The 24833-nt window shown below is 52.4% G+C and overlaps 3 protein-coding genes across 3 annotated transcripts; 1 reads left to right on the forward strand and 2 right to left on the reverse strand.

The window, feature by feature from the left end:
* Positions 1-6: 6 nt before the first annotated feature.
* On the forward strand, positions 7-14052 carry TBL3 (transducin beta like 3). Its single transcript, XM_078594899.1, has 20 exons — positions 7-173; positions 982-1123; positions 1796-1880; positions 2143-2313; positions 2599-2674; positions 2869-2965; positions 3366-3625; positions 4051-4192; positions 4973-5031; positions 5430-5536; positions 5996-6131; positions 6664-6924; positions 7426-7496; positions 7631-7787; positions 8296-8354; positions 9620-9723; positions 10108-10179; positions 11222-11380; positions 11933-12023; positions 12701-14052. Exons 1-20 carry the CDS (start codon positions 30-32, stop codon positions 13131-13133), a joined length of 2826 nt encoding a protein of 941 aa, XP_078451025.1. The 5' UTR covers positions 7-29; the 3' UTR covers positions 13134-14052.
* Positions 13686-18448, reverse strand: NDUFA3 (NADH:ubiquinone oxidoreductase subunit A3). The gene is made up of 4 exons (XM_078594900.1): positions 18387-18448; positions 16388-16462; positions 14708-14785; positions 13686-14061 (listed from the first exon to the last, which is right to left on the reverse strand). The coding sequence occupies exons 1-4, from the start codon at positions 18397-18399 to the stop codon at positions 13970-13972; spliced, it is 258 nt and encodes an 85-aa protein (XP_078451026.1). The 5' UTR covers positions 18400-18448; the 3' UTR covers positions 13686-13969.
* Positions 18449-19409: 961 nt separating this feature from the next.
* On the reverse strand, positions 19410-22325 carry LOC144719087 (tumor susceptibility gene 101 protein-like). The gene has a single exon (XM_078594902.1). The coding sequence runs from the start codon at positions 22116-22118 to the stop codon at positions 21267-21269; it is 852 nt and encodes a 283-aa protein (XP_078451028.1). The 5' UTR covers positions 22119-22325; the 3' UTR covers positions 19410-21266.
* Positions 22326-24833: the final 2508 nt, after the last annotated feature.

The raw sequence follows: 24833 nt of genomic DNA on the forward strand, positions 1-24833 counted from the left end.
CTATACGGGGAGGGGTCTTTGTCTTTTGTATGGACGCACACTCCCATCTCATTTTTGTTTCTCGCCCAACCTCCCATCGTGGCGCTCGCTCCAACAATGATGATTTGCTCTTTGTCGCCCGGCAGGAGGATGAGGAGGACGTCACGTGCTTCGTGTTGAGCCCGGACGATGAGGTGCGTGGAGTGTCTGGCGGGAGGGGGGGGGGGTTATACGAGTTCCGTTAGTAATGGGTTCGGTGAGTCTTATCTGTATTGATTCGAGTTGGGGATTCATGAGTTAGTCTGGAGCTCTGTCAGTATGGTAAGTTCTCGTTTAGCACGCGGTGTTCACACTAATAACGCGTTTTCAGTATAACACTTCCATGAGGGAGCGCTTCCATTCGGGAGCACTTTCGCACAACCTGGAACGCGCGCACCGTTATAGTGTGGAATGTGCCCCGTCATAACGCAGACCGTTATAACGTGGAATGTGCCTCGTCATCACGCGGACCGTTATAATGCGGGACGCGCACCATTATAATGTGGAATGTGCACCGTTACAACGCAGAACGCGCACCGATATAACGCGGCTTCCGAGCCATCGACGCCGAATTCTTTTCTTGAGCTGCGCAGTCGAGCGGTATCGCGATGCAGTACGCGGAATGATACAATGACGCAGTGGCGGCGTACCCTCGGCTATCCGTCCCACCATCTCGCCTCGTACGCGTGGTGCATCGTATTTCACCAAACTTTATCGTTACATTATTTTGTGGGAAATTGTTCTTCACCTAATCCGGCATTTTGTCAAGAAAGCATCTACCACGTTAAACGAGGACTTACTGTGTCATCTTACCGTAGTATTGAGCCCTGTTAGTGTTGTGTGTTCTACGAGCCGCTGTATCGAGCTTCACTGCTTGATTGTGCAACCGGGTGGACACTTTATCCCATGAGTACCATCTCGGATTTCCCCCCAACCTTTTCCCCCCACCCCTCACCCTGGCAGGTGATGGTAACGGCGAGCCGGGCCATGTTGCTGCGGCAGTGGGCATGGCGCGACGCGGTGTGCCAGCGCACGTGGAAGGCCGTCCACGTGGCCCCCATCGTCAGCATGGCCTTCGACGCCACCTCCACGCTGCTGGCCACCGGTGGGCACCTCCCTGACCACTCTCACCATTTGGTATGATCCACCCTGGCCATGTGGCCTTACCCTATCATCCCCCCGTCACCACTTGGTTTGGTCCATCCCCTTCATTCTAACCCCCTTCATTCCAACCGGTACTGTGCACTTGACCGATCCAGGCCAATATGTATCAAGACTGCACCTGCCTTCATTCATGGGGGACGTGGCCCAGAGGTAGCGCGTTCATCGCTTGTTGTTGCAGAGGGTCACGGTTTGGATCCAAACGGCCGCCCCGGTCAATACCGCTTTCTGCATCACAGTGGACGTAAAATATTCCTTGGCATCATGCGAAAAAGGGTAGGGCCGCTGTGTGCCCGGCGTCAGGGGTCCAGATTTGAAAATCACCTGAAAATCGCTCAATTGGGATAAATCGCAATCATCCCCCCCTCCACAGCGCTACGGTCACTCTTACGTACGAGACTCGTCCACGCTTCTCTATTGAGTTCTCCCCCCTGGCCACACAAACTCAAAACTTGAAACTACGCTTACGGGATTATCCCGAGCCGTTGTTCCACGCTCTCCGCGCTCTGTCCGAGCCGGGTTCCTCCTGCTCCCTGTGGAGCTTATCGCGCTGGCGGCCTCTAGCGCGGTGACCCCCCGCCCGTGCTCGTGTGTGACGCTTTTCTCGTTGGCGCAGGGAGCAGCGATGCCACCATCAAGGTGTGGGACATCGTCAAGCAGTACTGTACACACAACTTCCGCGGCTCGTCGGGCGTCGTCAGGTGAGTGGGCGGTCAGAGCCTTCGGACTCACGCGCGCGTGCGTTTGTGTGCCCTTGCCTAAATTTGTGTGTATGTGTGTCTTTGTGTGTGCCCGTGTGTATTTGTGTGTATTTGTGGGTGTTTGTGGTGCTGGCCACCCACCCCCTTCGTGTGCCGTGCCGGCCTTCATTGGTATTACTCGATAACAGCACTTGCCCCAACAGTCTGTTAACGGCTATACGGAGGATCTTTACCTTTGTACCCGTGTGCGTGCATTCCGTAGTGTGGTGGCGTTCCACCCGGACACGTCGTGCCCCCGCGTTCTCTCCGCCGCCTCGGACTGCAAGATCCGCGTGTGGGACCTGCAGAGTGGCGCCTGCAGCGCCATCCTCGACGGCCACTACAGTGCCGTCACCGCCCTGCGCTTCGCCTGCGACGGGCGCACGCTGCTCAGGTACCCACGGGTTCACAATGGCCGTGTCACGGACACTGGACTAGCGATAGTGAGATCTGTGGTTTCAGCTCTGGAGTTGAGCCTGTGTCTCTTGTCAGAGGTTGATAGTGGCCATGCCGGAGACACTTCGCCAGCACCACTGAGACTTAACGATCCAAGTCATAAGACTCGTCGTGGTCCATCTGTCACTATCGAGGGCTTCATAACGGCCATGGTGGTTTTCACACCGTTCGTGGTTGGTTGTGATGTCCGTGGGGATAACCGTTCCGTGTTGTGTCGCGCCAGTGCGGGGAGGGACAGCGTCGTGCTGCTCTGGGAGCTGGAGGCCGGCGTCGTGCGGAAGACGGTGCCCGTGTACGAGGTGAGCGCCATGGCAATGTGACCTGCACAACACCATGTGACCTGCGCGACACCATGTGACCTGCACGACACCATGTGACCTGCACGACACCATGTGACAATGCGCGACACCATGTGACCTGCGCGACACCATGTGACCGACGCAACCCGTGTGACTCCTTCACCAACGCGTCCCCCCATCTCGTGACCCCACAGCCCCTGGAGGACCTGGTGGTTCTGCCCGAGGAGGGCGATCACTCGGCACTGGGAGTGGAGGGGAAGGGCATCCACTTCGTCACCGCGGGCAGCAAAGGTGAGAGCGGCAACATGGCGGCCCGAATGAGACCTGACGCTTACAGTGTTATGGCAGAACAGACGAGGTTTTTTTTCTGCCCCGTTTATTGTGCCTCGTTTATACTGTTTTGTCTGTATTGCTTGCGTCATATTTACGGGGCAACAGGGTTCACGGGGCAACAAGGGTCACGGGGCGACAGGGGTCACGGGGCGACGGGTCACGGAGCGACAGGGGTCACGGGGCGATAAGGGACAGGGGTCACGGGGCAACGGGTCACGGGGCGACAGGGGTCACGGGGCGACAGGGGTCACGGGTGGCCAGGGCGACAGGGTTCCTGCGCTTCTCGACAGGAATACATTTCACCCGCACGTGGATCCCCGAGAGTTTAAGCGCACTCGCTTTCCCGCTCCATCTCCAGGCACGCTGCGCGTGTGGGACGCGGCGAATGCGCGCTGCGTCTTCACGGCGCCACCGCCGGAGGCCGGCTCGCCAGGGGACGACGCCGCGGCAGCGGCCGCGAGCACCGGGCCCAGCGGCGGCGACTCCGACAGCGCCGACGGCGCGGAGCGCGCGATCGTGCAGGCTCATCTCGTGCCGGCGCTCGGGCAAATCGCGGCCGTCACCTCCGGCCACAACATCATCCTGCACGCGCTGGGAGGGCTGACCGTCGCAAAGCAGGTCCGTGCTTAGAGGAAGGCGTTCGCGTTGTCTCTGCGATTGGGTCGTCGTGACGGTTAACGAGACATAATGAGTCTGGATTATTTCGATTAAGCCACTTTGTTGAGCTATCATTTGTGATGGCCAATGTTGCTTGTGAAAAATAAGCTAATAACTTGGTGGACTTTTTTTTGGTAAGATAAAAGAACTGTTTAGTTTTATTTGTATATTTATTTAAGTGATTTATCGTTCCCTTACACTTTGCACTCCTTTTTTTGTGTTGGTCGTTGTTGTAACGTTCTGACCCTGTGCCCGCTACTGGACATCTGTGAATAATTACTTTATAGCTGATCGGATTCCTCCTGCAGTATATACAAATATTCTTATTCTGCAATTAACATTCCCCCCCTCCGTCCATGATGTTTTGTTCTTTCGCGCTGCCGCAGTTCGTGGGCTACAACGACGAGGTGCTGGACGTGAAGTTCTTGGGCAAGACGGACTCCCACGTGGCGGTGGCGACCAACAGCGCCGAGATCAAAATCTTCCAGCTCGACAGCTCCCACTGCCAGCTGCTGCAAGGGCACACGGGTGAGTGCGTGCCAGAGGTCGCAAACGGGTTTTGATTCCTTACCCGTACCCGTACCCGGCCGCACCAGGGTCGCAAACGGGTACCCGTACCCGTACCCGGCCGTACCCTACCCGTACCCGGCCAGGTACGGGTAGAGTACGGGTATCGTGTACCTGATTGCGACCTCTGGGATGAAGCCATGTTGCAGGCGCGGGTGGGTTGGTTCTAGGAACTTGAATTGTGAGAAGAGACAAGACGTTGGGAAATGAGTGACAAACGGTTACTCACCAGTGACTCACGGTCTACCCGTACCCGGCCGCACCAGGGTCGCAAACGGCTACCCGTACCCGACCGGGTACGGGTAGCCGGGTATCGAGTAGGGTACGGGTATCGGGTACCCGGTTGCGACCTCTGGTGCGTGCGTGAGCGTGTGCGTGCGTCTGCTTGCGTGATCGTGCGTGAGTGGCGGCGCAGAGGTCGGCGCGCCGCACTATGAACCCGGCGACCCGAGTTCGATTCCCTCTCACGGCCAACAACAGTTACGATTATTTGAACCAGTCCTGGGCCTCCCCGAGGTCGACTCGGCCTCAAATGCGTACCTGGTGCGGTGTGTGATGTACAATGTGTAAACATGTCCACGATGGAGACAAAGGCGGTCGGGCGTGGTGCTAGCCTCCCACCTCCTGGTCTACCGTGCCGGCCTTCATAGGTGCTACTCGCCTACAGCACTTGCCTCAACAGCCTGTTGAGATCTTTGTGCTGAAGTGTTTTGTGTACATCGTTTGCGTGTTGCGGTGCAGACATGGTGCTGGCGCTGGACGTGTCGCGAAGGGGCACGATGCTCGCCAGCAGCTCCAAGGTGAGAGCTCACAACCACCACGAGCACCACCGCCACCAACACCACAACCACCATCAACACAACCACTACCACAACACAACCACCACCACCACAACACGACAATAACAACAGCCGTCGTTCGCCACTAAGTTGCGGTGACATCACCACGGCGCTCGTGCCAGGCCAGGTGCACTCCCGAGACCACAGCCGCCACCGCAGCCAACACCACAAGCACCACGACAATCACCGACATAGTCAATAGCATCGCCCACTCCGCCACTCGCACCACAACCGCCATCACCTGCGCAACCAACAGCGTCACCCTTAGATCACCACCACCACCACGATCACTGCTGCCGCCTGTACCCCGCTGCCGTGACCCACGCGATCGCCTGCTGTGACCCGGCGGCTGTGACCAGGACCGCACGGTGCGCGTGTGGAGCATGGAGGAGGCGAGTGGGCGCGTGCGCTGCGTCGCCGTGGCGACGGGACACGCTCATGCGGTCGGCGCCGTCGCCTGGTCCAGGTGAGAGCGACGCGCGCCATGCATGTGCGTGTCTGTGCGTGCGTGTCTGTGTCTGCGTGCACGTCTGAGTGGGCATCTGCATGCGTGTCTGCGCATGTCTATGAATGTGTGTCTGTGCGGGCGTCTGCGTGGGTGTCTGTGTGGGTGTGTGTCAGTGGTTAGCGCACTACGAACCCGGCGACCCTAGTTCGATTCCCGCTCACGACCAATAACACTGCCGAATATTTGAACCTGCCCTGGGCCTGTCCTAGGTCGACTCGGCTTTAACATGAGTACATGGTGCCGTGTGTAACAGCATCAGCAACCGGGGAGACAAAGGCGGCCGGGTGTGGCGTTGGCTACCCACCTCCTCGTGTGCCGTGTCGGCCTTCATAGGCGGCTGCTACTCGCTAAAAGCACTTGCTCCAACGGTCTGTTGAGGCTACAGGGGGGGTCGGGTTTGTCTTCGTCGTACTGCAGGCTGAAGGATGGCTTCCTGGTGAGTGGGAGCCAGGACTGCACCCTGAAGCTGTGGGACCTCCCCAAGGGTCTCTCCGCCAGCGGCACCGCCACCACCGCCCTCGCCTGCCGCTTCACGGAGAAGGCGCACGACAAGGTGGGCATGCGATCACACGCACGTGCCACACCAGACCATTGCTGGCACACATACACACACACACACACTGGTCACAGCAAAGATAAAGACAAAGATCCCCCGTGTAGCCTTAACAGACTGTTGGGGAAAGTGCTGTTAGCGAGCACCTATAAAGGCCTGCACGGCACACGAGGGGGTGGGTGGCCAACACCACGCCTGGCCGCATTTGTCTCCCTAGTGACGATGTTTACACACCGCACCAGGTACTCTTTTGAGGCCGAGTCGACCTAGGGGAGGCCCTGGACCGGTTCAGATAATCATCAATGGTATTGGCCGTGAGTGGGAATCGAACCCGAGTCGCCAGGTTCGTAATGCAGCGCGCTAACCGCTACACTACCGCTCCCCACTGGTCACCACCACACAAACACACACAAACACACTGGTCACCAGCACACAAACACACACAAACACACACACGTGCGGGTGTGCGGGTGGGGGGCATGCCTCCATCGAGCAGCGGACAGACCGTGGGCCCGTTCGTAAACGCGTGCAGGACGTGAACAGCGTGGCGGTCTCCCCCAACGACCGGCTGGTGGCGAGCGGCTCCCAGGACCACACGGTGCGGCTGTGGGCGTTGGCGGCCAAGAAGAAGAAGGAGGGGGGGGGCGGTGGCGTTGGCCCCGTGGCGGTGCTGCGGGGCCACCGCCGCGGCATCTGGGCCGTCGCCTTCTCCCCCATGGACCAGGTCGTCGCCTCCGCCTCCGCCGACGGCTCCGTGCGGCTCTGGGGGCTGCACGACTTCGCCTGCCTCAAGGTGAGCCACGGCGGAGGCTGACACTGCCGCGGTTAACCGCGCTGGCGGCTGCTGATAGGATCGCTGACATGGCAGCTGACACGGCAACTGACACGGCAGCTGACACGGCAACTGACACGGCAACTGACACGGCAACTGACACGGCAACTGACACGGCAACTGACACGGCAACTGACACGGCAACTGACACGGCAACTGACACGGCAACTGACACGGCAGCTGCCACAGCAGCAGCTGACGCAGCCACCAATGCAGCAGTTGCAGTCAGAGCAGCTGCTGCATTTGCTGCAGCAGTTGCAGCTTTCGAGAGTGAAAACAGCTGCCGCAGGAGCAGCCACGGTCGACGCGGTTGTGTCCGTGTGCTCTTTACGCATGAGATCGAAGATGATGACGATGGTGATGATGACGGCGACGATGGCAGTGACGGTGATGGTGATGACAAGTCTGGTTCGCTTGTTCCCCCGTGTCCGCCTGTGTGTCTCCCTCTCTCTCTCCGTGCAGACGTTTGAAGGTCACGACGCGTCGGTGCTCAAGGTCGTGTTCGTGGCGCAAGGGACGCAGCTCCTGACGAGGTCAGGCAGCGACTTTAATCATCGGCGCGATCAAATACATTTCCGTCGCACTTTTGATTCTTCACGTTTATTGTTCCATTTTTTTTAACCCCCCCGTGTCCGGCTCTCCCGCCGCCCGCGTCCACCCCGCGTAGCGGCTCGGATGGCCTCGTGAAGCTCTGGACGATCAAGAGCAACGAGTGCGTGCGCACGCTCGACGCGCACGACGGGAAAGTCTGGGGCCTCCACGGCAGCCGCGACGACGAGCGCGTGCTCACCGGCGGGAGCGACGCCTGCATCGTGCTGTGGAAGGCAAGTGACGGCCGGAACCACTTGACCCGAACACCCACCACCCAAACCCCCCCCCCACCACCACCGCAGCAGCAGCGGCTTTTGGCTAACCATCAGACAAAGACGGTCACCGCATCGCGCGCTCTCAGACGCGCTTCTGCGGCCGTCTGGAACGCTCTTCCGATATTAGGAATCCACTGGGAGAGATGCACTTTTAATCTAAATTCATTTCTTTAGAACTGCGTTTTGGGTTTTGTTTGCGGTCCTTCCCCAGCACCTACGATTAGCACGGCACCTCCAGCAACTGCAAGATTTCTGCGCAGCAGCAAAAATACGAATATCGCACGCATCGATCCGCACTACGCGATTCTTGCGCGTCCTATCACAAGCGTAGAGGGGCGATCATAATCAAACGCCCCGAGGGCCTCCTGTCACGTGTGCCCTCTTGTCAAACACCGCGACGCTTGCGCTATTTATTTATCAATCGACCGGCCGAGTTCGCCAACTCAACCTTCCATCTCCACCGCAGGACGTGACGCAGGAGGAGCAGGAGGAGGAACGCAAGAAGGAGGAGGAGCAGCTGCTGAAGTGAGCGTCGCCATCGCAGCGCGCAACATCAACGGCAGCGCGGTTCGGGTTCGGGCAGCAGAGATCGCAAACGGGTTTTGATTCCTTACCCGTACCCGGCCGCACCAGGGTCGCAAACGGGTACCCGTATCCTACCCGATACCCGGCTACCCGTACCCGGCCGGGTATCGGGTAGGGTACGGGTACCCGATTGCGACCTCTGGGATGAAGCCATGTTGCAGGCGTGGGTGGGTTGATTCTAGGAACTTGAATTGTGAGAAGAGACAAGACGTTGGGAAATGAGTGACAAACGGTTACTCACCAGTGACTCACGGCCTACCCGTACCCGGCCGCACCAGGGTCGCAAACGGGTACCCGTACCCGGCCAGGTACGGGTAGCCGGGTATCGGGTAGGGTACAGGTATCGGGTACCCGATTGCGACCTCTGTCGAACAGGGGGTTGGTAACCCACGGCTCCGGAGCCGCACACACGTGCCTCTTGAAGGACTGCTTCGTGACGTTATCTGTTTAGGACCACCGTGTCGTATTCGCGTGCATTGCAGCGCTCTTGGAATTTTTAGTTAATGTTTTACCGAATTCGAAAAAACGGGTCTTGTTATTTTGGTTGCCGATCCCTGGGTTCGGGCCGACAGCACCTGGAATTCGTAGGCGGTCTCCCAGTCGAAGGAGTACTGACCAGGCTCAAACTGCTTGGCTTCCGAGATCCTCGCAGCGGCTTTTGGCTCGCTATCGAACAAAGGCGGTCACTGCATCGTCCGCACGATGCGCTTCTGCGGCCGTCTGGAACGCTCTTCCTTCCGATATTATGAAGGCACTGGAGCTGTGGACTTTTAAATCTAAATTGAAAACCAATTTCTTCAGAACTGCTTTCTGTGTTGAGTTTGTTGTCCTTCCCCCGCACCTCCGATTGGCACGGTCGGCAATAGAAGTGCAGCACACATACTTACATCCGACGAAGTCTAGTGCGTTCCATTCCGGTCATAGGTGCAGGCGGCAGCGGTGGTCGTAATGGGGAGTGAAGTCGTCGGTGACGTACATGGTAACGGAGGCCCTGCCCTTCCCTGCTCTTGCTCCAAATGTGTAGTCAAATTGGTGCAAAGGAAGCGAGCATTTGGCGACTGGTGTTGCAAATATTTGGTGTGGTGGGGGGGGCACGTGTTTGCGAACCGCGGTCAGGATTTGAACCTCCGTGAACCGTCGGTGACCGCGGAGTTACGGCGCTCGTTTCATTTCCTTCCCCTCGTGAATGCTGCGTCGTCTGGCAGGAGACAGGAACTTTCGAACCTGCTGCACGAAAAGAAATACCTGAAGGCTCTCCGCCTCGCCATCTCCCTGGATCAGCCCCACACGACACTGACCGTCATCCAAGGTGAGTGGGGAAACTAAACTGTGAACTAAACTTTTTCATTTTATACCAGTTCAGGCCCACTGAGCTATGAAGCTCTTTTTTTCAGAACCTGGCCACAAGTGATCGCTCAACGAAGTGGCTTATCATGTGGAAGTTTATAGCAGCCATGTTGATTTAAAATGTGGAGGGGAAAACCCGAGGACCCAGAGAAAAATCCACGCGACCACGGGGAGAGAGACACGTAAACTCCAAATATACAGCAGGCGTCAGGGTCGGGATCGAACCCACGTTGTGAGATGAGATTTCCACCTTAGCTCGCACGTTCGGCTTTCGCGTGGCGCACTTTGCATGGTTTTGCGCCGTCGGTCGGCACGCGGTAACCCCACTCCCTGTGTCGTGGCGCAGCGATCCTGGATGAGACGGGAGGACGAGAGGACCTGGAGGCCACCATCGGCAAGCTGAGACAGGACCAGAAAGGTGTGAACGGAGGAGGGACTGGCGGCCGGTGGAGAGGCGTTCTTGCGTCGTCATCGCTGGCCTTGATAGTTACGTTCGTGCAAAGGCCGGTGACCCAGACGGACCATCGACTATGCTGGACTTGAGAACTTGGTTTGATCACAGACAGGCAATCCAAAATCCAGTTTGGATGCCAGGATCTGGTCCGCCGATGGTTTTGTGCATCCGACATGGCTGTCATAACAAAATAATGTTCTGTAGCTACCTTGGATTTTTGGTCGATTCCCATCATGAGTCTTTTTCTTCGTGTGGGAGGAAACCGGAGAAGATCCCAATGTACAAGAGGGGGTTACGCTCAAAATCTTTGCACCGATGGATTCAAGAATCCACGGCTGGCTGTGCTGCCATCTCTTGGTCACCTCGCAGCCCCGTTCGTGCGACACCTGGTATTCCCCGGAATGGGAGTCTCGCATCCCGAGCAGTAACCAGGCTAACATTTTTCTGCTTAGCTTCCAACCTACTGTGGACACCTGTGAAAAAGAGATTCATAGCTCATCGGATTCCTCCTGCAGTAACACATTCCTGCGGAGGGAGCTGGTAGGAACGTTGGGTTGCACGGTCAATGGCCAGGGTCAACGGCGGCGTGGTGTATTCCGCAAATATGCTCGACTGTGAGGGCGGGCACAAGCCGGCGTGAGTAGGTTAAACGTTGAGTTTTATAAGGCACCACGGGGTGACCAGCCCCTCCCCACCCAGCCCCACCCCTCCTACCCCCCACCGAGCCCCACCCCCCACCCCTCCCCACCCTTCCCACCCAGCCCCTCCCCACCCAGCCCCACCCCACCCACCCAGCCCCTCCCTGTACAATGGACGGATGGACACAATAATCCCCTGTGGGCTGGTGTAACCAGGAGGTTCCTACCAGTAATATTCTGATTCTGACGTGGACTTCCTCAAAGGCCAAACCAACGGCCGGGGCCTGCCCTGTTGACTACTGGCCACTCTCACCTCGGTCGCTCGGGCGTCTCACGCGGGCGGGTCGCGGGGAACTTTGTTGCCACAGAGTCGCTGCTCAAGTTCGCCGTGACGTGGAACACGAACTCTCGCAGCTGCCACGAGGCGCACGCCGTGCTCGCCACGCTCTTCCGGCACGTGTCGCCCGGCGACCTCCTGCGCTTCACCAACATGCAGCCCGCCGTCGAGGCGCTGCTGCCCTACAGCGGTGCGTCCGGTGGTGGTGGTGGTGGGCGGGGGAGTGGGGGCTGGGGTCCACCCATGGTCCACCCGTGGTCCACCTGTGGTCCACCCGTGGTCCACCCGTGGTCCACCCATGTTAACTCTCGCGCAGCCATACGTTGGTTGAACTGCCAACTGCACGTCGCGCTGCGAATGAATGCTGTGGACTAAGATCAGTTGGTGTTTCTTGTTGGTGAACGGATTGCGAATGAGTGAACCTTGAATAGACATTATTTCTCATCCCGCGCATGGCTGTGGATCGACGTTCTATCATATTTCACTACATTTCTTTATTCGGCGCAGGTCTCTTTTTAAGTGAAGATGGTTCATCTCAGTGGGCAGTGGACCCGGCTAAAAATAGTGTGAATGAATGAATGACACGGGCACAGCCCTCTTGTCGGCAGCGGGAACATCTGCGCGCTGTGCAATTTAATATTATATTGCAAGTCGCACCGTTCGGCTGCGTGTGTACGTGTGTACTTCTTCCGCACCGTGCGTAGCCAGCCGCGCTAATCGGAGGCGCCCTCTCTCTTGACAGAGCGACACTTCCAGAGGATGGGGCGGCTCCTGCAGGCCGCCATGTTTGTGGACTACACGTGGAGGAGCATGCGGCTCGTGTCCGACTTCAAGTGAGCGCCCCTCCCCCACTCGCCGCACAAAACATTTGAAGGTTGCACTCATTACTAAAACGCTTGCAACAAATGAACCACAATACTTTGTGCTGCCGATCTCGTCAAGGAGCTTAAACCAGCACGCAAACTCCGGTCATTCTCGCAGGAGCGGCTTTTGGCTGGCCATCGAACAAAGACGGTCACTGCATTGCGCGCTGTCAGATGCACTTCTGCAGCCGTCTGGAACGCTCTTCCGATATCACGAAGCCACTGGAGCTATGCACTTTTAAATCGAGATAGAAGACTCATTTCTTTAGAACTGCTTTGTGTGTTTAATCTGTTGTCCTTCCGCTGCACCTCCGATTAGCATGGTTGGCTACGTACAACAAACCGGTGTGCTGTACTAGTAACGGCTACGTATGGCGGTGCGAAAGAAGTTCAACATGCATAACTCCACGGTCCCGGGCTCCCCCCATTACACCAACCTGCACTATAACCAGCAGTCAAATAAACCGCCCATGATCGGCACGGCATTGTGGAGGGCCCGTCGTCAAGCTGGACATCTGTGAAAAAGAGCTTTATAGCTCATCAGATTCCTCCAGTATAAATAATCTGAAGCAGTGGATTGACAAGAGGGCTGTATATTGTTATTGTACACCGTTGACAACATACATTCATCTGAAATGTCTACGCAGGAGCACTGATGCCATGGAGGTGGACGGGGTGGACGCCGCTCGGCCGAGCTTCAGGGTAGACAAAGTCGGAGCTCGAACTCCGAGCGGCAACGCCGCCACCGCCGATGCCAGCGACAGCTCCGTGTCCGGGTTCGAGTCAGAGTCCGAATCGTCGGACGATGATGAGCGCAAGGCCACGGCGGTGCCCAGGACCCGACGCGGCAAGGAAACTCCTGCACCAAAACCCGGCAGCGAGGATTCCGGATCGGAGTCGGAGTTGAGTGAAGAAGATGAGGAGAAAGAACAGCCATGCTCCACTAGTGACGAGGACTCAGCTGCTCCGGGTTTTGAGGCAAAACCGCAAACGAAAGTGGAGGGGAGGGTGACTCGCGCGTGCACCATTGCTAAAGGACAATCGCCCAAAGCTCTAAAGAAGCAAACGAAGAAAGTGTAGTGCCCCGAAAGTTTAGTTTAGTACTGAGCTTAAGGTGGACAGCAGATGGCAACGTCCGTTTATAGTTGCACTGTTTCTCTATGCTCCTGCACCATCTGCTCCCCCTGCCTTCAAACTACACTGACCCAGCAGGAAGTATGAACTCCCCCATGACCAGCATGGATTGCCAAAAGAGGGCTCTACACTTACTGGTTATTTTAAATGTGTTGCCCTTTACTGTGCCAATCCTGTGCGCCGGAGCCTCGCCCACCTATAGCTCAACATACTTTCATCAATAAAATAAAATATTCTTACCCTCAAAATGCATGGGATCAATGTGTGAGAACTGGTGTAAAGTTTATTAATTATTTAGTGATGTTACAATAAGACTAAGGGAAGCAAGGAAAGCCATACAAATGAAATGGTAAAATTGAGACAATTATCAATTGTTGAATTTGTATCATTGTAATAATTTATTAGATTTACAGGGTGGGCAGGGGGTGTGAATCGTAACCGACCGAGCCGCGGTCTACAGCTGTTCACTCCTAAGTGACAAATAAAACTCGTACACTCTTTAACGGTAACTTCAAGTTACTCTTTATTTGCCGAGCCATTTACGCGCGCGACTTGCATTGATCCGCGTGACATTCCGTACGCGCAGCGACGGCAAAACTCAATTCTAAATTATACAAGGGAATACGCGACTGGAGGTGGTGGGACGAAATAACTTCCTTTCCGACTGTTGGTGGTGCCGACAAAGCAACGCATCTCTGATGACGGTGGTGGGGGAGCAAGCGAGCGTGCGCCGGCGTTCGGAAGCCACCAGATTCGTTGAGCGTCGTGTTGGCGGACTTTGCTCAGAAGTTCTTGAGCCATTCAAGGCTGTTGCCCTTTTTCTCGCATGGGTGTTGCGGCACATCGGGCATGTTGCCGTCATCCCGCACAGGCACTACCGAGGGGGGGGGAGGTGGAGAAAAGAGGGGTGGGGGCGCGATGCATTTGGGGAAATAGTTGAACGTTCACGCCAAGATCAGCTGAGTAGGAACGAGCACAAGGACGACACTTCGATTCAAATCGATATCGTACCACGCACGCTGAATCGTGCGCGTGTGACGAGATTAGAAATAACATTCGAAAGGATTAAGTGCTATTGTTACATTCAGATGCATGGAGAGAGCAACTCTATGAATGAGTACAATAGAGCAACTGCTCGTAGCTCTTAACGAGGTCGTTTGGAGACAAAATAATTGGTTATTGAATTGAATCCTGAATTTTTTTAAATTCAGGTTCATAAATCCAAGCAGGCATGGGTCGGATTAAATTTAAAAGCATTTGCACGTGTCTGCTTTGAATGGTGCCGTGCGACATTGGTGAAATATTTGTTTTTCAAATATTTGAGATATCTGCGATAGTGACGGTAACGTCAATGAATATGGGTGTCCCGTTTGGAAAAAAAATACTGAACTAACTTACTTGCTCTCACACCTGTTCATGCTTGTGTAACATACAAACTCACAGCTTACGTTGTGAAGTGAAAGTCAGAAGACTTAATACAGTAATTTCCAAAACGCAACCGAACTTATCGAGTAACTCACCCGGATAGTAGTACGGGCTCGCCAGGCTCAACTTTCTCGAGTACTTGGTGAGGGGGCTCACGAATGGCAGAATCAGCGCTGTGGGGCAGAAGGTGGTGGATGCACCAGATGGGACAGGGAGAACAATAATAAAAATAAGTAATATTTAAAAATACTTTTTTTTAAACACGCTTTAATGAAATGTGCCCTACTCGTAATGGCAGAACTCCACGACTCCAGGAAGTGGCCGCAAAGCTTGCCACAACGTAAGGGACCGTGGTGATTTACAGCCAACGTCAGTTGAACGTGGACAATTAGACCCAAGCCGAAACATGACATATAAAAATGAATGTTTAAAAAAAAATGTTTTGATAGAATGTGGTATTGTCATCAGTATGACATAAGTATATCAAGTTTGCAGTTGATACCACATTGGGAAGTGGGTTAAAATTGAGTTACAAGATTTGAGGATACGACAACAACAGACAGTGAGTTGAATAAAAGCGTGTAATGAAAAATATCCTTAAAACATCCTCCCCTAAATTTAGATTTAAAGCTTTCGTGACTGCAGGGATTCATCTTCTTTCAGTAAAGTCATGTAGAAGGGAAATAATAAAAATAGTATTTTTATAATAAAATAATAATACAACTTTTTATTTATTTTATTTTATTATTTCCCTTCTACGTGACTTTACCGAAAGAACCAAAAACATCCTCCCCTCCTGCCACCTTCCCGAAACCACCAACCCAGACAGGTAGCCACTGGGGACAGCGTGGTGGACAGCAGTTGCCATAGGCAGAAGACTGAGGGTTTTATGAGTCGAATCCCACTTTAGCATACTAACCATCTGTCTCAGATTGCGTGATGGTTTATGTTCCTTGACGAGATCAGCGAGGTATTGTGGTCCATTTATGACAAGCACTTTGTGTGTAATGAGTGCGACCTTTGAATGTATTCGTTCAGCAATTGGAAGCCAATGCAGTTCAGCGAGCACCGGGCGGACATGGTTTAGATCTTGCAATGCCCGTCATGTACGGTACAGTCACAGGGTCTTGGGGTCATTAAATTGCAACCGCATAGCACACGGCAATTCTCCACAAAGGCTGAGTTGGCCAAGTGGCTCAAAGGATAACGTCACCAAGCTTGCACCACTGAGATCCTGGGCTCAACTCCACGTTTCAACCACCTGATTTAACCGGATTCTCAAGTGTAGGCCACTTGATAGTGTCAGCCATGTCACCGTGATGGCTGTGTTAAGTAAACAATTACATTGAGATTTTTGACAATGTGGCCTTTTTCCAGTTCGCCTGCTTGAAAGAGATTGCTTTTGTTGACACGTCATCAACACTTTGCAGGGGGCAAATAAAAGGTGACTCCCGCCCCCCCCCCAGTGTGGGCAATGGCTTCTGGAGTCATTTCAGAATTGGTTCCTTGACGTCATCCTCCGGGGCCGTTCTTGACACGTGATATTACGCTGCTCACGGTGAGAGTTCCTCGTCTCATATGACAATATGGCGCTGACAATGCGAGTGGCGTTGATTAGGAGGGTCAAAAAATGCTACATTTAGAACAACAAAAAAACGTCAAGGCTGTCACCGATATCAAACCATCCGTGCAAATCCGACAAAGTCGTGAAAGCGTGGCCCACAATGCCATCCCGCCACGAGGCTACAACACAAAACCGCCGTCGCCACAATTACCGATCATGCCGATTCCCAAGGACGCCATGATCACTGGCTCCTTGTTCCACAGGTGCTTGAGGTAGGCTGCACTCCCTGCAGAGGAATGACAGCAAAAAAAGACACTTGTGTTAAGATTTTTACAAGGCTATGCCGGGATTTGACTTGCGGTAACGGTCAGGGGTAGGATGAGAGCTAAGTTTGGGTTGGACAAGGGTCTGGTTTCCGTAGTTATTGCGAGGACTAGGGTGAGCTTGGCTAGTTAGGATTGGCAAGGCGCCCCTTCCCCCCCCTTCCAACCCAGCTTATATATATGCTCCAAGCTCGTGTGCTGTTTCATTCAGACGCTGTCGCCTCGACAGACCTGGTTTTCACCTGAGGACGGCTGCTTGCATTGTGGCCGAAACGTCGTGAGAATTATTTTATTATGTTTTATTTTTTATTATTTTATTACTTCCCTTCTACGTGACTTTACCGAAAGAACCAAGAAGAAGAGTAGAGCTGCTGTCTGCTTCATTCGTGTCCACCCACCAACCCTGTGTGGTTTCATCACTTTTGATTCACCAGTCACTTGCCGTGTTGACAGCCCTGTGTGATGCTGTTAACAATCAGAGCAGAATCAAGTGGCATCTGAGCTGGGAAAATCTCGTGGCATCGACCAATCATTCACTGCTATAACAGTGAATTTCCAATGATGTGCCCCTCTTCAAGGGTTGGCACAATCGTATTGCCGACTCCCCCTTTTAAAAAAACTATACAAACTACACTTTTTTTTTACTTAACCAGGTAAGGCCCACTGAGCTATATAGCTTAATCATTTTCAGAAGCGACCTTGGCCCACAAATGATAGCTCAACCAAGTGGCTTATGGCGGGAATTTATCGAAACAAAATACACGAATCGCGTGATGTTGATTCGATATTTGGAGAGGGAGACACGCAAACTCCAAATAAACAGCAGCAGCAGCAAGCAGCAGGCGTCAGGGTCGGGATCGAACCCACGCCCTACTGTATACCAGGCGAGGTAGTCAACACATCGAGACGATCGGTAAGTCCGTGCACACGCTCTGCCTTTGCTCGGTCTATGCCTACAAATGCACTTCTCGTTGTAAACGTATTTTCATTTCGCTTTGGCGTCATCGTTATAATGGCGAATTGGGGACAAAACCCGACGGTCAGGATTTAGGAAGAGCGATGCCACCAGTGTGGATAGTGCTCGCTGCGAACCAGGAAACCCAAGGTTCGATCCCGGCTAACATCAGCGGCGGCGAACGATGCTCGGAACCGGTGCTGCGGCCAGTAACAACCAGCACCGTCACAGTCGTCATCGACCGAGAGGTTAGCGCATCATACTCTTAGTTTTTTCGGTAAAGTCACGTAGGTAAAAAAATGAAATTAAAATTCATAAAAATTAAATAAAAATCACGACGTTTCGGAGGCAACACAAGTCTCCGTCATCAGGTGGGACCGTCACAGCCAGATTTGCTTGCTCCGAAACGTCGTGATTTTTATTATTTTGTTAATTTTAATTTCATTTTTTTACGTACGCGACTTTACCTAAAAAAACTAAGAGTATGAATCATTGCAGTCACGAAAGCTTCAAATCTAGAGTTAGCGCATCACTTGAATTGTGCAAGGTTACGCAGTCGTAGCCGCCTCCACCCCCGACTATGCCCGCAGCAACGCAGCCACAGCCGCTCAATAAACACGACTCGTCAACAAACATCTGAGGCGTAAACAAAAAACAACACGAAGCGTTACGATCATTCACAACAACAACAAACCACACCAGCGCACCACCCACACTCGCGTTTCTTCGGTTTCAAACCCGGGCCGCAAAGCCTCTTTAAAACACGGGGCAATTTCGATTTGCTTTTTAAGTTTATTTTTGCCGCTTGACGAATTCACGACGCCGGCCCGCTTGAGAGCGACACCGTGGGCTGTAATCGCGACGATCCTGCGACCATCGATTATCAAACTGCGGTAGCCGCCGTCACCACACAGCGGAGTGAGGGAACTCACCGCCGAACGCCATCGCGACCACCGGGTACCGCGTGACCTTGGGGGGTGTGGGGGGGGGCAGAGCGGGGGGGGCGGGGCGATAAAGGGGGTGTGGCGAGGGGCGTGGTTATGCAGATAGGGTGGGGTGGGACGATAGAGGGGGGCGTGGTTATGCAGATATGGAGGGGGTGGGACGATAGAGGGAGGCGTGGTTATGCAGATAGGGTGGGCGGTGCTATGTATAAGAGGGCGGGGTCAATGGGTATTGGTATTCTGAGGTTTTTTCGGTAAAGTCACGTAGGTAAAAAATAAAAATTAAATAAAGTAAAATAAAAATTAAATTAAATAAAAATCACGACGTTTATTTTTATTTTACTTTTATTAATTTTAATTTCATATTTTTTACCTACATCAGGGGATCAAATACTTTTTTTCCCTCACTGTACGTGTTCTTATTTCCCACTTTGTGCGTTCGGTTATTTAATCCGCAGATTAGGTTGAAGGCGCTCCATGCCGGCGCTATCAGATGGCTCGTCACGTATCAGACCACGTGTATATATGTGTAGTGACTGACTCAGAGACACTAAGAGTAGGAGGCACTCTGTTTATTAACACGGCCTGACAGTAACACTTAGTAACTACGGTTCCCAGTCAGGACGGCTGGTAGACTGTCAGACTGGCGAAGCCGAGATGGTGAAGACTTCAGCAGCATGACGGGATCCCACTCCACACGACAGCCCCGAGGTCCACTCCCGGGGCCCCTCTTATACTGGGGGGCGTGCCCTGACTCCGCCCCCAAAGCCACGCCCCCTTTTGGAACCTACCAGCGGGTTCTGGATGTGCCCCTTCCGTAAACTTTCTCCTCGATCCCTCTCTGGTCTATCACGTGACCTTCTGTCAATCAGGGCTGCTGTAAAGCTGCAGACCCCCTTCCCTGCCAGCAGCCAGCGCTATGCTGCTACGTGACCGATTCTATGTCACTCCATGTGTACTGTTGACCAAGTGGCATGAAGTTGATGTGATGTATAACGATTTGAACCACGGTTTGAAGGTTACACGTTTATTTGTTTAACCAGGTGTCATTGTTTAACTCAATAAACCAGGAGAGTCTCATTTGAGTCACGTGGGTAACCATAATGACAACAGCACGGCAATGAAGGAAATCGAAATCTGTACAAAAACAACCGTGTCCCATGATAAATTTAAGATACTGGATTACACAAACACAAATGAATGTTAAGTAATACATTACCCATAGCAAAAATCGTCTAGGGCAGATTATGTTAAAACTGACAATCGTACGATTACAAGTAAGTTACATGAACATTAAACAGATATAGGAAGCGCCTTTAAAATATGCACTTGTGTAATAATGTATTTGAATCCATAATAGTTTATTTGGGTTAGATCACGTAAAACAAGGGGTATCGTTAAACCTGCCACCACCCGACACAGCCAATTTTTAAGGTTTGTCACTGAAACAAAACATGCCAATTCGTTACTAGTTCACCAAACCGGTGTGTTGGAGAGTAAACCTACAACATTTACAATTCGAGTACGACGTTTCGCCAGTAATTACAACCAGCCTCATCATCCGATAGCCAGAGTTGTGGCTGTGTCGGGTGGTGGCGGGTTTAACAACACATGTACGCGATCTAACAAAAAAAAAAACCTTTATTATGGATGTTGGTCGCGAAAGCCCACGTGTTAAGAAATGTTTAATGCAGATTCATCAGATTTTCATACCCTTAACATGATCAGCTTACTTTAGCAACCACATACCCAATGAAATCATCATCGATTGTATGATAAAAACAAGGCTAAGTAATGTACATTATAGTCTGATAGCCACATGTGTCACGTGACTTCCGTATTAAGCATTGCACAACTTATATTCAAACGGGAATAAACTCACCCCTTGCATTAAAATATGCTACCGGTAAATATGGTTTTCAGAAACAATATTTTAATACCACCTATTTTGAAGCTTTCGTGACTGCAGGAATCCATACTCTTTGGTTCTTTCGATAAAGTCACGTAGGTAGAAAAAAAAAATCACGACGTTTCGAACGCAACACAAGCGTTCGTCTTCAGGTGAAATTCGCGATAGCTGCGAGGTCTGCTGCGAGGTCTGCTGCGAGCAGACATCATAGCGAGAGTTGCCAACTTTGCATACAGCTACATTGCATTGACGACTTTAAAGTTTAGTAACGTAATGTCTCAGTTTCTGTGCCATTAGTTGGAGTCATACAATTCAAGGAATTCAGAACAAAATGTATTCGTCACCACTTTTTAAACAGGTATTTTTGTTCAAATCTAAAATAGACAAGACACCCCTATCCTATATCAACCACGGTTGTCAATTGCATACAATACACATTTGTATATACTTCCCATATTAATAAAAACAACTGAATATATGTCAATCACCTGCAAATAAAATGCTTCACACAAAACTCAACATTTTATTCCCGTAACCATTACCAACTCGTTACGCTTCATACCGCCAATAATAACAGGCACATTGCTCCTCTAAATCGGCACATTTCAGTTTGAGATATGTTGAGTGGCTGAAAACAATTTTAAAGGTACTCTTTTCCCATGTTGTTGTGTTGACAATAATCATCTATTACATAAATCCTGAGGTTATCCGACTTCCATGTTGTTTTGTTGACAATAATCATCTATTACATAAATCCTGAGGTTATCTGACTTCCTCATTGTTGCCAATATGTAAGCCTTATCCCCTGACCGTCAACGTAACGTTTTAAATTGATAATTGTGCAATTACTGCAACACGCGCTGTCATAAATCACATCATTTGCATCAAAACAGTAAACCAGTATATTCACGTTTCGTGTTGAGGAAGTTGTTTAGCGTCCTTCCTTGGGCCATTTCACACTACGGCATAAACGTGCGAACCGCCTCTCTCACGGCTGCGCGGCAGATGGGGCAATTGGCCAGGGAGGAGGCGCATTCTTGGCATGCCACCAAGTGGCCGCACGGCACGAAGACGACGGACACTTCATTGTCCATGCACACCTTGCACGTGTGCCGATCCTGCAAGCTTCTGAGCTCTTCTTCGGTTCTCTTGTTGGCGAGGGCGGCAGCTGCAGCCGTCCGTTCTTCCACGGGTGGTTTGGGGGCAGGGTGAACAGGGTCGCTTCCAGCTGCGGATGAATTCGTTGTCATTCCATAAGCAGCAGTCGCGGGCTTCTTCTGCTCTTCAACGGGTGGATTGGGGGTAGGGTACCAAGGGTAGTTTTGATAGATTCCAGCCACGGCTGGCATGATCATTGAGATCGAGCGAGAGCGAGAATACAGAGGCGGCTGCTCTCCAAACACCGCGAGCATGACATGAACGAGACCCAGCAAATCCGACGCGTGAGCTTTCCACTCGTGCAGGTAGGGCAGGTAGATACGGCCATCTTTACCCACGTGCTTGCCCTCCTTGATCAGCATGCTGCTCGTGGGCTTCACAAAGCAATATGGAGGCTGGTACGGATGCGTGTGAAACAGCCAGACTTGCACTGGGATGTTGTAGATAGTCCCCTTGTAATGCACGGGTATGGTCCCACTGAGGTTCACGAGTTCCTTTGAGCTGCCATCATCGAACACGCACGTGTCAACACCTGCTCTCAAATCCCTATAAGCGCCAATCAGGTCCATGGCGTCTTTGGCCGTCACGTCCTTGTAGGTGTACCCGCACCTGGTCAGCAGCATCTTGACGCTTTCCTCGGTGGGAAGCGCCATGGCTCCGAGCGGCTGGGCCGGTGGCTTGCGGCTGACACGGGAGGCGATGGGACGCGGGTTTGGGATCTCGCTCTGCGGTGTCCGCGGCACGGAGGAGACGCGCGACGAACCGCGTCGCTTTCTTGAGATCTTCAAAGTCACGGCAGACGGGCCAACTGGAAAGACGCCTTTCACGCCCTCGCACCCGTCGACGATGAGAGAGAGAGAGAGGAGAGGGGGGGGGGTGCTTTTGACGCAACTCGTCAACTGATATTTCCTTATAAGAGAGAGCAAAAAATGTTAACTATGTCCTGTCGTTTTGGGCAGTGACTTTGAGGGGCCTTACGGGAAATGTCCCCGGTTATATATTTCATTTGACGGACCCCTTGCGGGCAGCCGTTTAAAAAAAATTGTATTTGGTTCTTTAAACCCTCTAAACTAGCAGGGGTGGGTAACCTTTTTTGCCAAGGGACGTTTGGATATTTATAACATCATTCGCGGGCCATACAAAATCATCAACTTAAAAATTAGCCCGTTATATTTGGTCAAACATTTAATTAATTCACCCCTAATGCGATGGCTGGAACGGCTTCTCCTTGGCGAGGCGTGTGATGTTAGCTGGTATTGATGATGTTAATGCTACTCGCAACTGCTTTTCCAGGTTTGCTCCCAGATTTATTGAATTTCGAGTCCCGCCTGCGGTTGCCTTGGCAGGGCCAGACCCATATGATTTCGCGGACGTTCCCCACCCCAAACTCACGGCTCCAGAGCCACGTGCTGGCTCTTCGGCTGCCCCATTGCGGCACCTTGCGGGCAGCCGTTTCATTTAAAGTTTTAAACGAATCAGAAATGTAATTTGACGTAAAGACGATGTATTATGTATGGCAGGGAATGGGTCACTGTGCAATGTTTTGGTGACAACAACATGTACAGTGAAACTGCATTGGTTAAAACAAAACTAAGCGGGAAATATCTCCCCACCCGCCACCCCCCACTAAGTAGACGCAGTTTATTCCATCACCTACTGTGTGCGATTCAAGTCGGAATGTGTTTGTCACCTTGCCGTACTCCTGCTGCTGCGCACGTGTACAAATAGCTCTGCGTGCGATGCGACTCTAAAGCTATGCCGGTTATCTCTCTCTCTCTCTGCTTGTGTGTCTGTCTGTGTGTCTCCGTGTCTGTGTTTTGTCTCTTTCTAAAATTTAGCAATCTTTGAAAGAACGTAATCGACCAGGTAGGGTGTTGACTGTTGTGTTGGCCGACTCTCTGTGTTGTATTGCATTATATTTCAAAGTTTACTGGGTTTGTTTTCTCTTTCATTTGTACCTGCTGATGATTGCTTGTGTTGCAATCGAAACGTCGTATGCTATTATTTAATTATTTTCTTTCTACCTGACTTTATCGAAAGAACCAAAGAGTAATTTCTGCAGTTACGAAAGCGCCAAATAAAATTGTTTACGGCTCTATTTTATTCTTCTTTGAAAGGTTTCCGACCCCCCCCCCCCGGCTCTGAAGTTGTAGCACAGGCGGTCACCCGATCGAGAGGGGTCATTCTAGGTGGTTCTGGCACCCGGTAAGGATGCCCCCCCCCCCCCCCCGGGAGACTTCACCTGGACCTCTACCGGGCAGCAGCAGCAGCAGCAACGTCCCACTGGGCTAAGACCCTGGGGCCGGCCCAGGACCACGCTGCTGCTGCTGGCGGGCCGTGTCGCTCGCCTGGCCTGGGAACGCCTGGGGATTACCTAGGAAGAGCTCGAGTTTGTGTATAGTAGTGTAGTGTATAGTAGTTCATAGTGTGTAGTAGTGTATAGTGTATCGTAGTGTATAGTGTAGTAGTGTAGTGTATAGTAGTGTATAGTGTAGTAGTGTATAGTAGTTTATAGTGTAGTAGTGTATAGTAGTGTAAAGTGTAGTAGTGTATAGTGTAGTAGTGTATAGTAATTGATAGTGTAGTAGTGTAGTGTATAGTAGTGTATAGTGTATCGTAGTTTATAGTGTAGTAGTGTATAGTAGTTTATAGTGTATAGTAGTTCATAGTGTAGTAGTGTATATTAGTTTATAGTGTAGTAGTGTACAGTAGTCTATAGTGTAGTAGTGTATAGTTTATCGTAGTTTATAGTGTAGTAGTGTATAGTGTATTGTAATTTATAGTGTAGTAGTGTATCATTTATAGTATTTCATAGTGTAGTAGTGGGGGCCGACGTCCACTTCCTCCACTCCACCCTCCTCCTCGGTCGCCTCTCACCGGGCCCAGCCGATTGGATGATCAGCCCCCCCCCTCACAGTGTGTCTGCGAGGTGGAGTTGGAGGGACGATGATCCGAGAGGTCTCTGCCTGGGGTCGAGTCGTAGCGGCACTCTCTAGCGTCTCTCATGACGCTGCGAGCGGCTGGGAGTCGGACCGGGCGACTGAACGGCTGGAGGAGAACTTCTTAACGTTTTTCCGCTCCCTCCTTTTATGCCCTCGGAATCCGACGATCCAGGGTCACGTGGTGTTACCCTGCGTGGCCAATCGGGCGCCTACCTTTCGATTTTAAACCGATGCCCCGCCCCTACCTGGAGCTTTACTTTCCGTTATGCCTCGATCCATTGTCTACGCACCCGTCCTCCCCACCCTGGACTCAACCGGTTTGATTGGGGTGGCCGTCCCGCGGAATACATATCTGCAGTGTGTCCAGGAATTTCCCTCCCACCTCCTCGTCTGCGCTGCCCGCGCAATATTTCCCCCCCTGGCCCC

Source organism: Lampetra planeri, chromosome 5 (genome assembly GCF_965212315.1).
Source record: "Lampetra planeri chromosome 5, kcLamPlan1.2.h2, whole genome shotgun sequence".
NCBI lineage: Eukaryota > Metazoa > Chordata > Hyperoartia > Petromyzontiformes > Petromyzontidae > Lampetra > Lampetra planeri.

What these genes read in the sequence shown, in the direction of transcription:
- TBL3 (XM_078594899.1), top strand. Translation starts at nt 30, where the DNA reads ATGGACGCACACTCCCATCTCATTTTTGTTTCTCGCCCAACCTCCCAT. An exon ending in GACGGGCGCACGCTGCTCAG is followed by an intron (nt 2,314 to 2,598) that starts GTACCCACGGGT and finishes GTGTCGCGCCAG; the next exon opens with TGCGGGGAGGGACAGCGTCG. An exon ending in GGCGCCGTCGCCTGGTCCAG is followed by an intron (nt 5,537 to 5,995) that starts GTGAGAGCGACG and finishes GTCGTACTGCAG; the next exon opens with GCTGAAGGATGGCTTCCTGG.
- NDUFA3 (XM_078594900.1), bottom strand. An exon ending in CTTGGGAATCGGCATGATCG is followed by an intron (nt 14,786 to 16,387) that starts GTAATTGTGGCG and finishes TCTGCCCCACAG; the next exon opens with CGCTGATTCTGCCATTCGTG. An exon ending in GAGCCCGTACTACTATCCGG is followed by an intron (nt 14,062 to 14,707) that starts GTGAGTTACTCG and finishes CCCCCTCGGTAG; the next exon opens with TGCCTGTGCGGGATGACGGC.
- LOC144719087 (XM_078594902.1), bottom strand. Translation starts at nt 22,118, where the DNA reads ATGGCGCTTCCCACCGAGGAAAGCGTCAAGATGCTGCTGACCAGGTGC.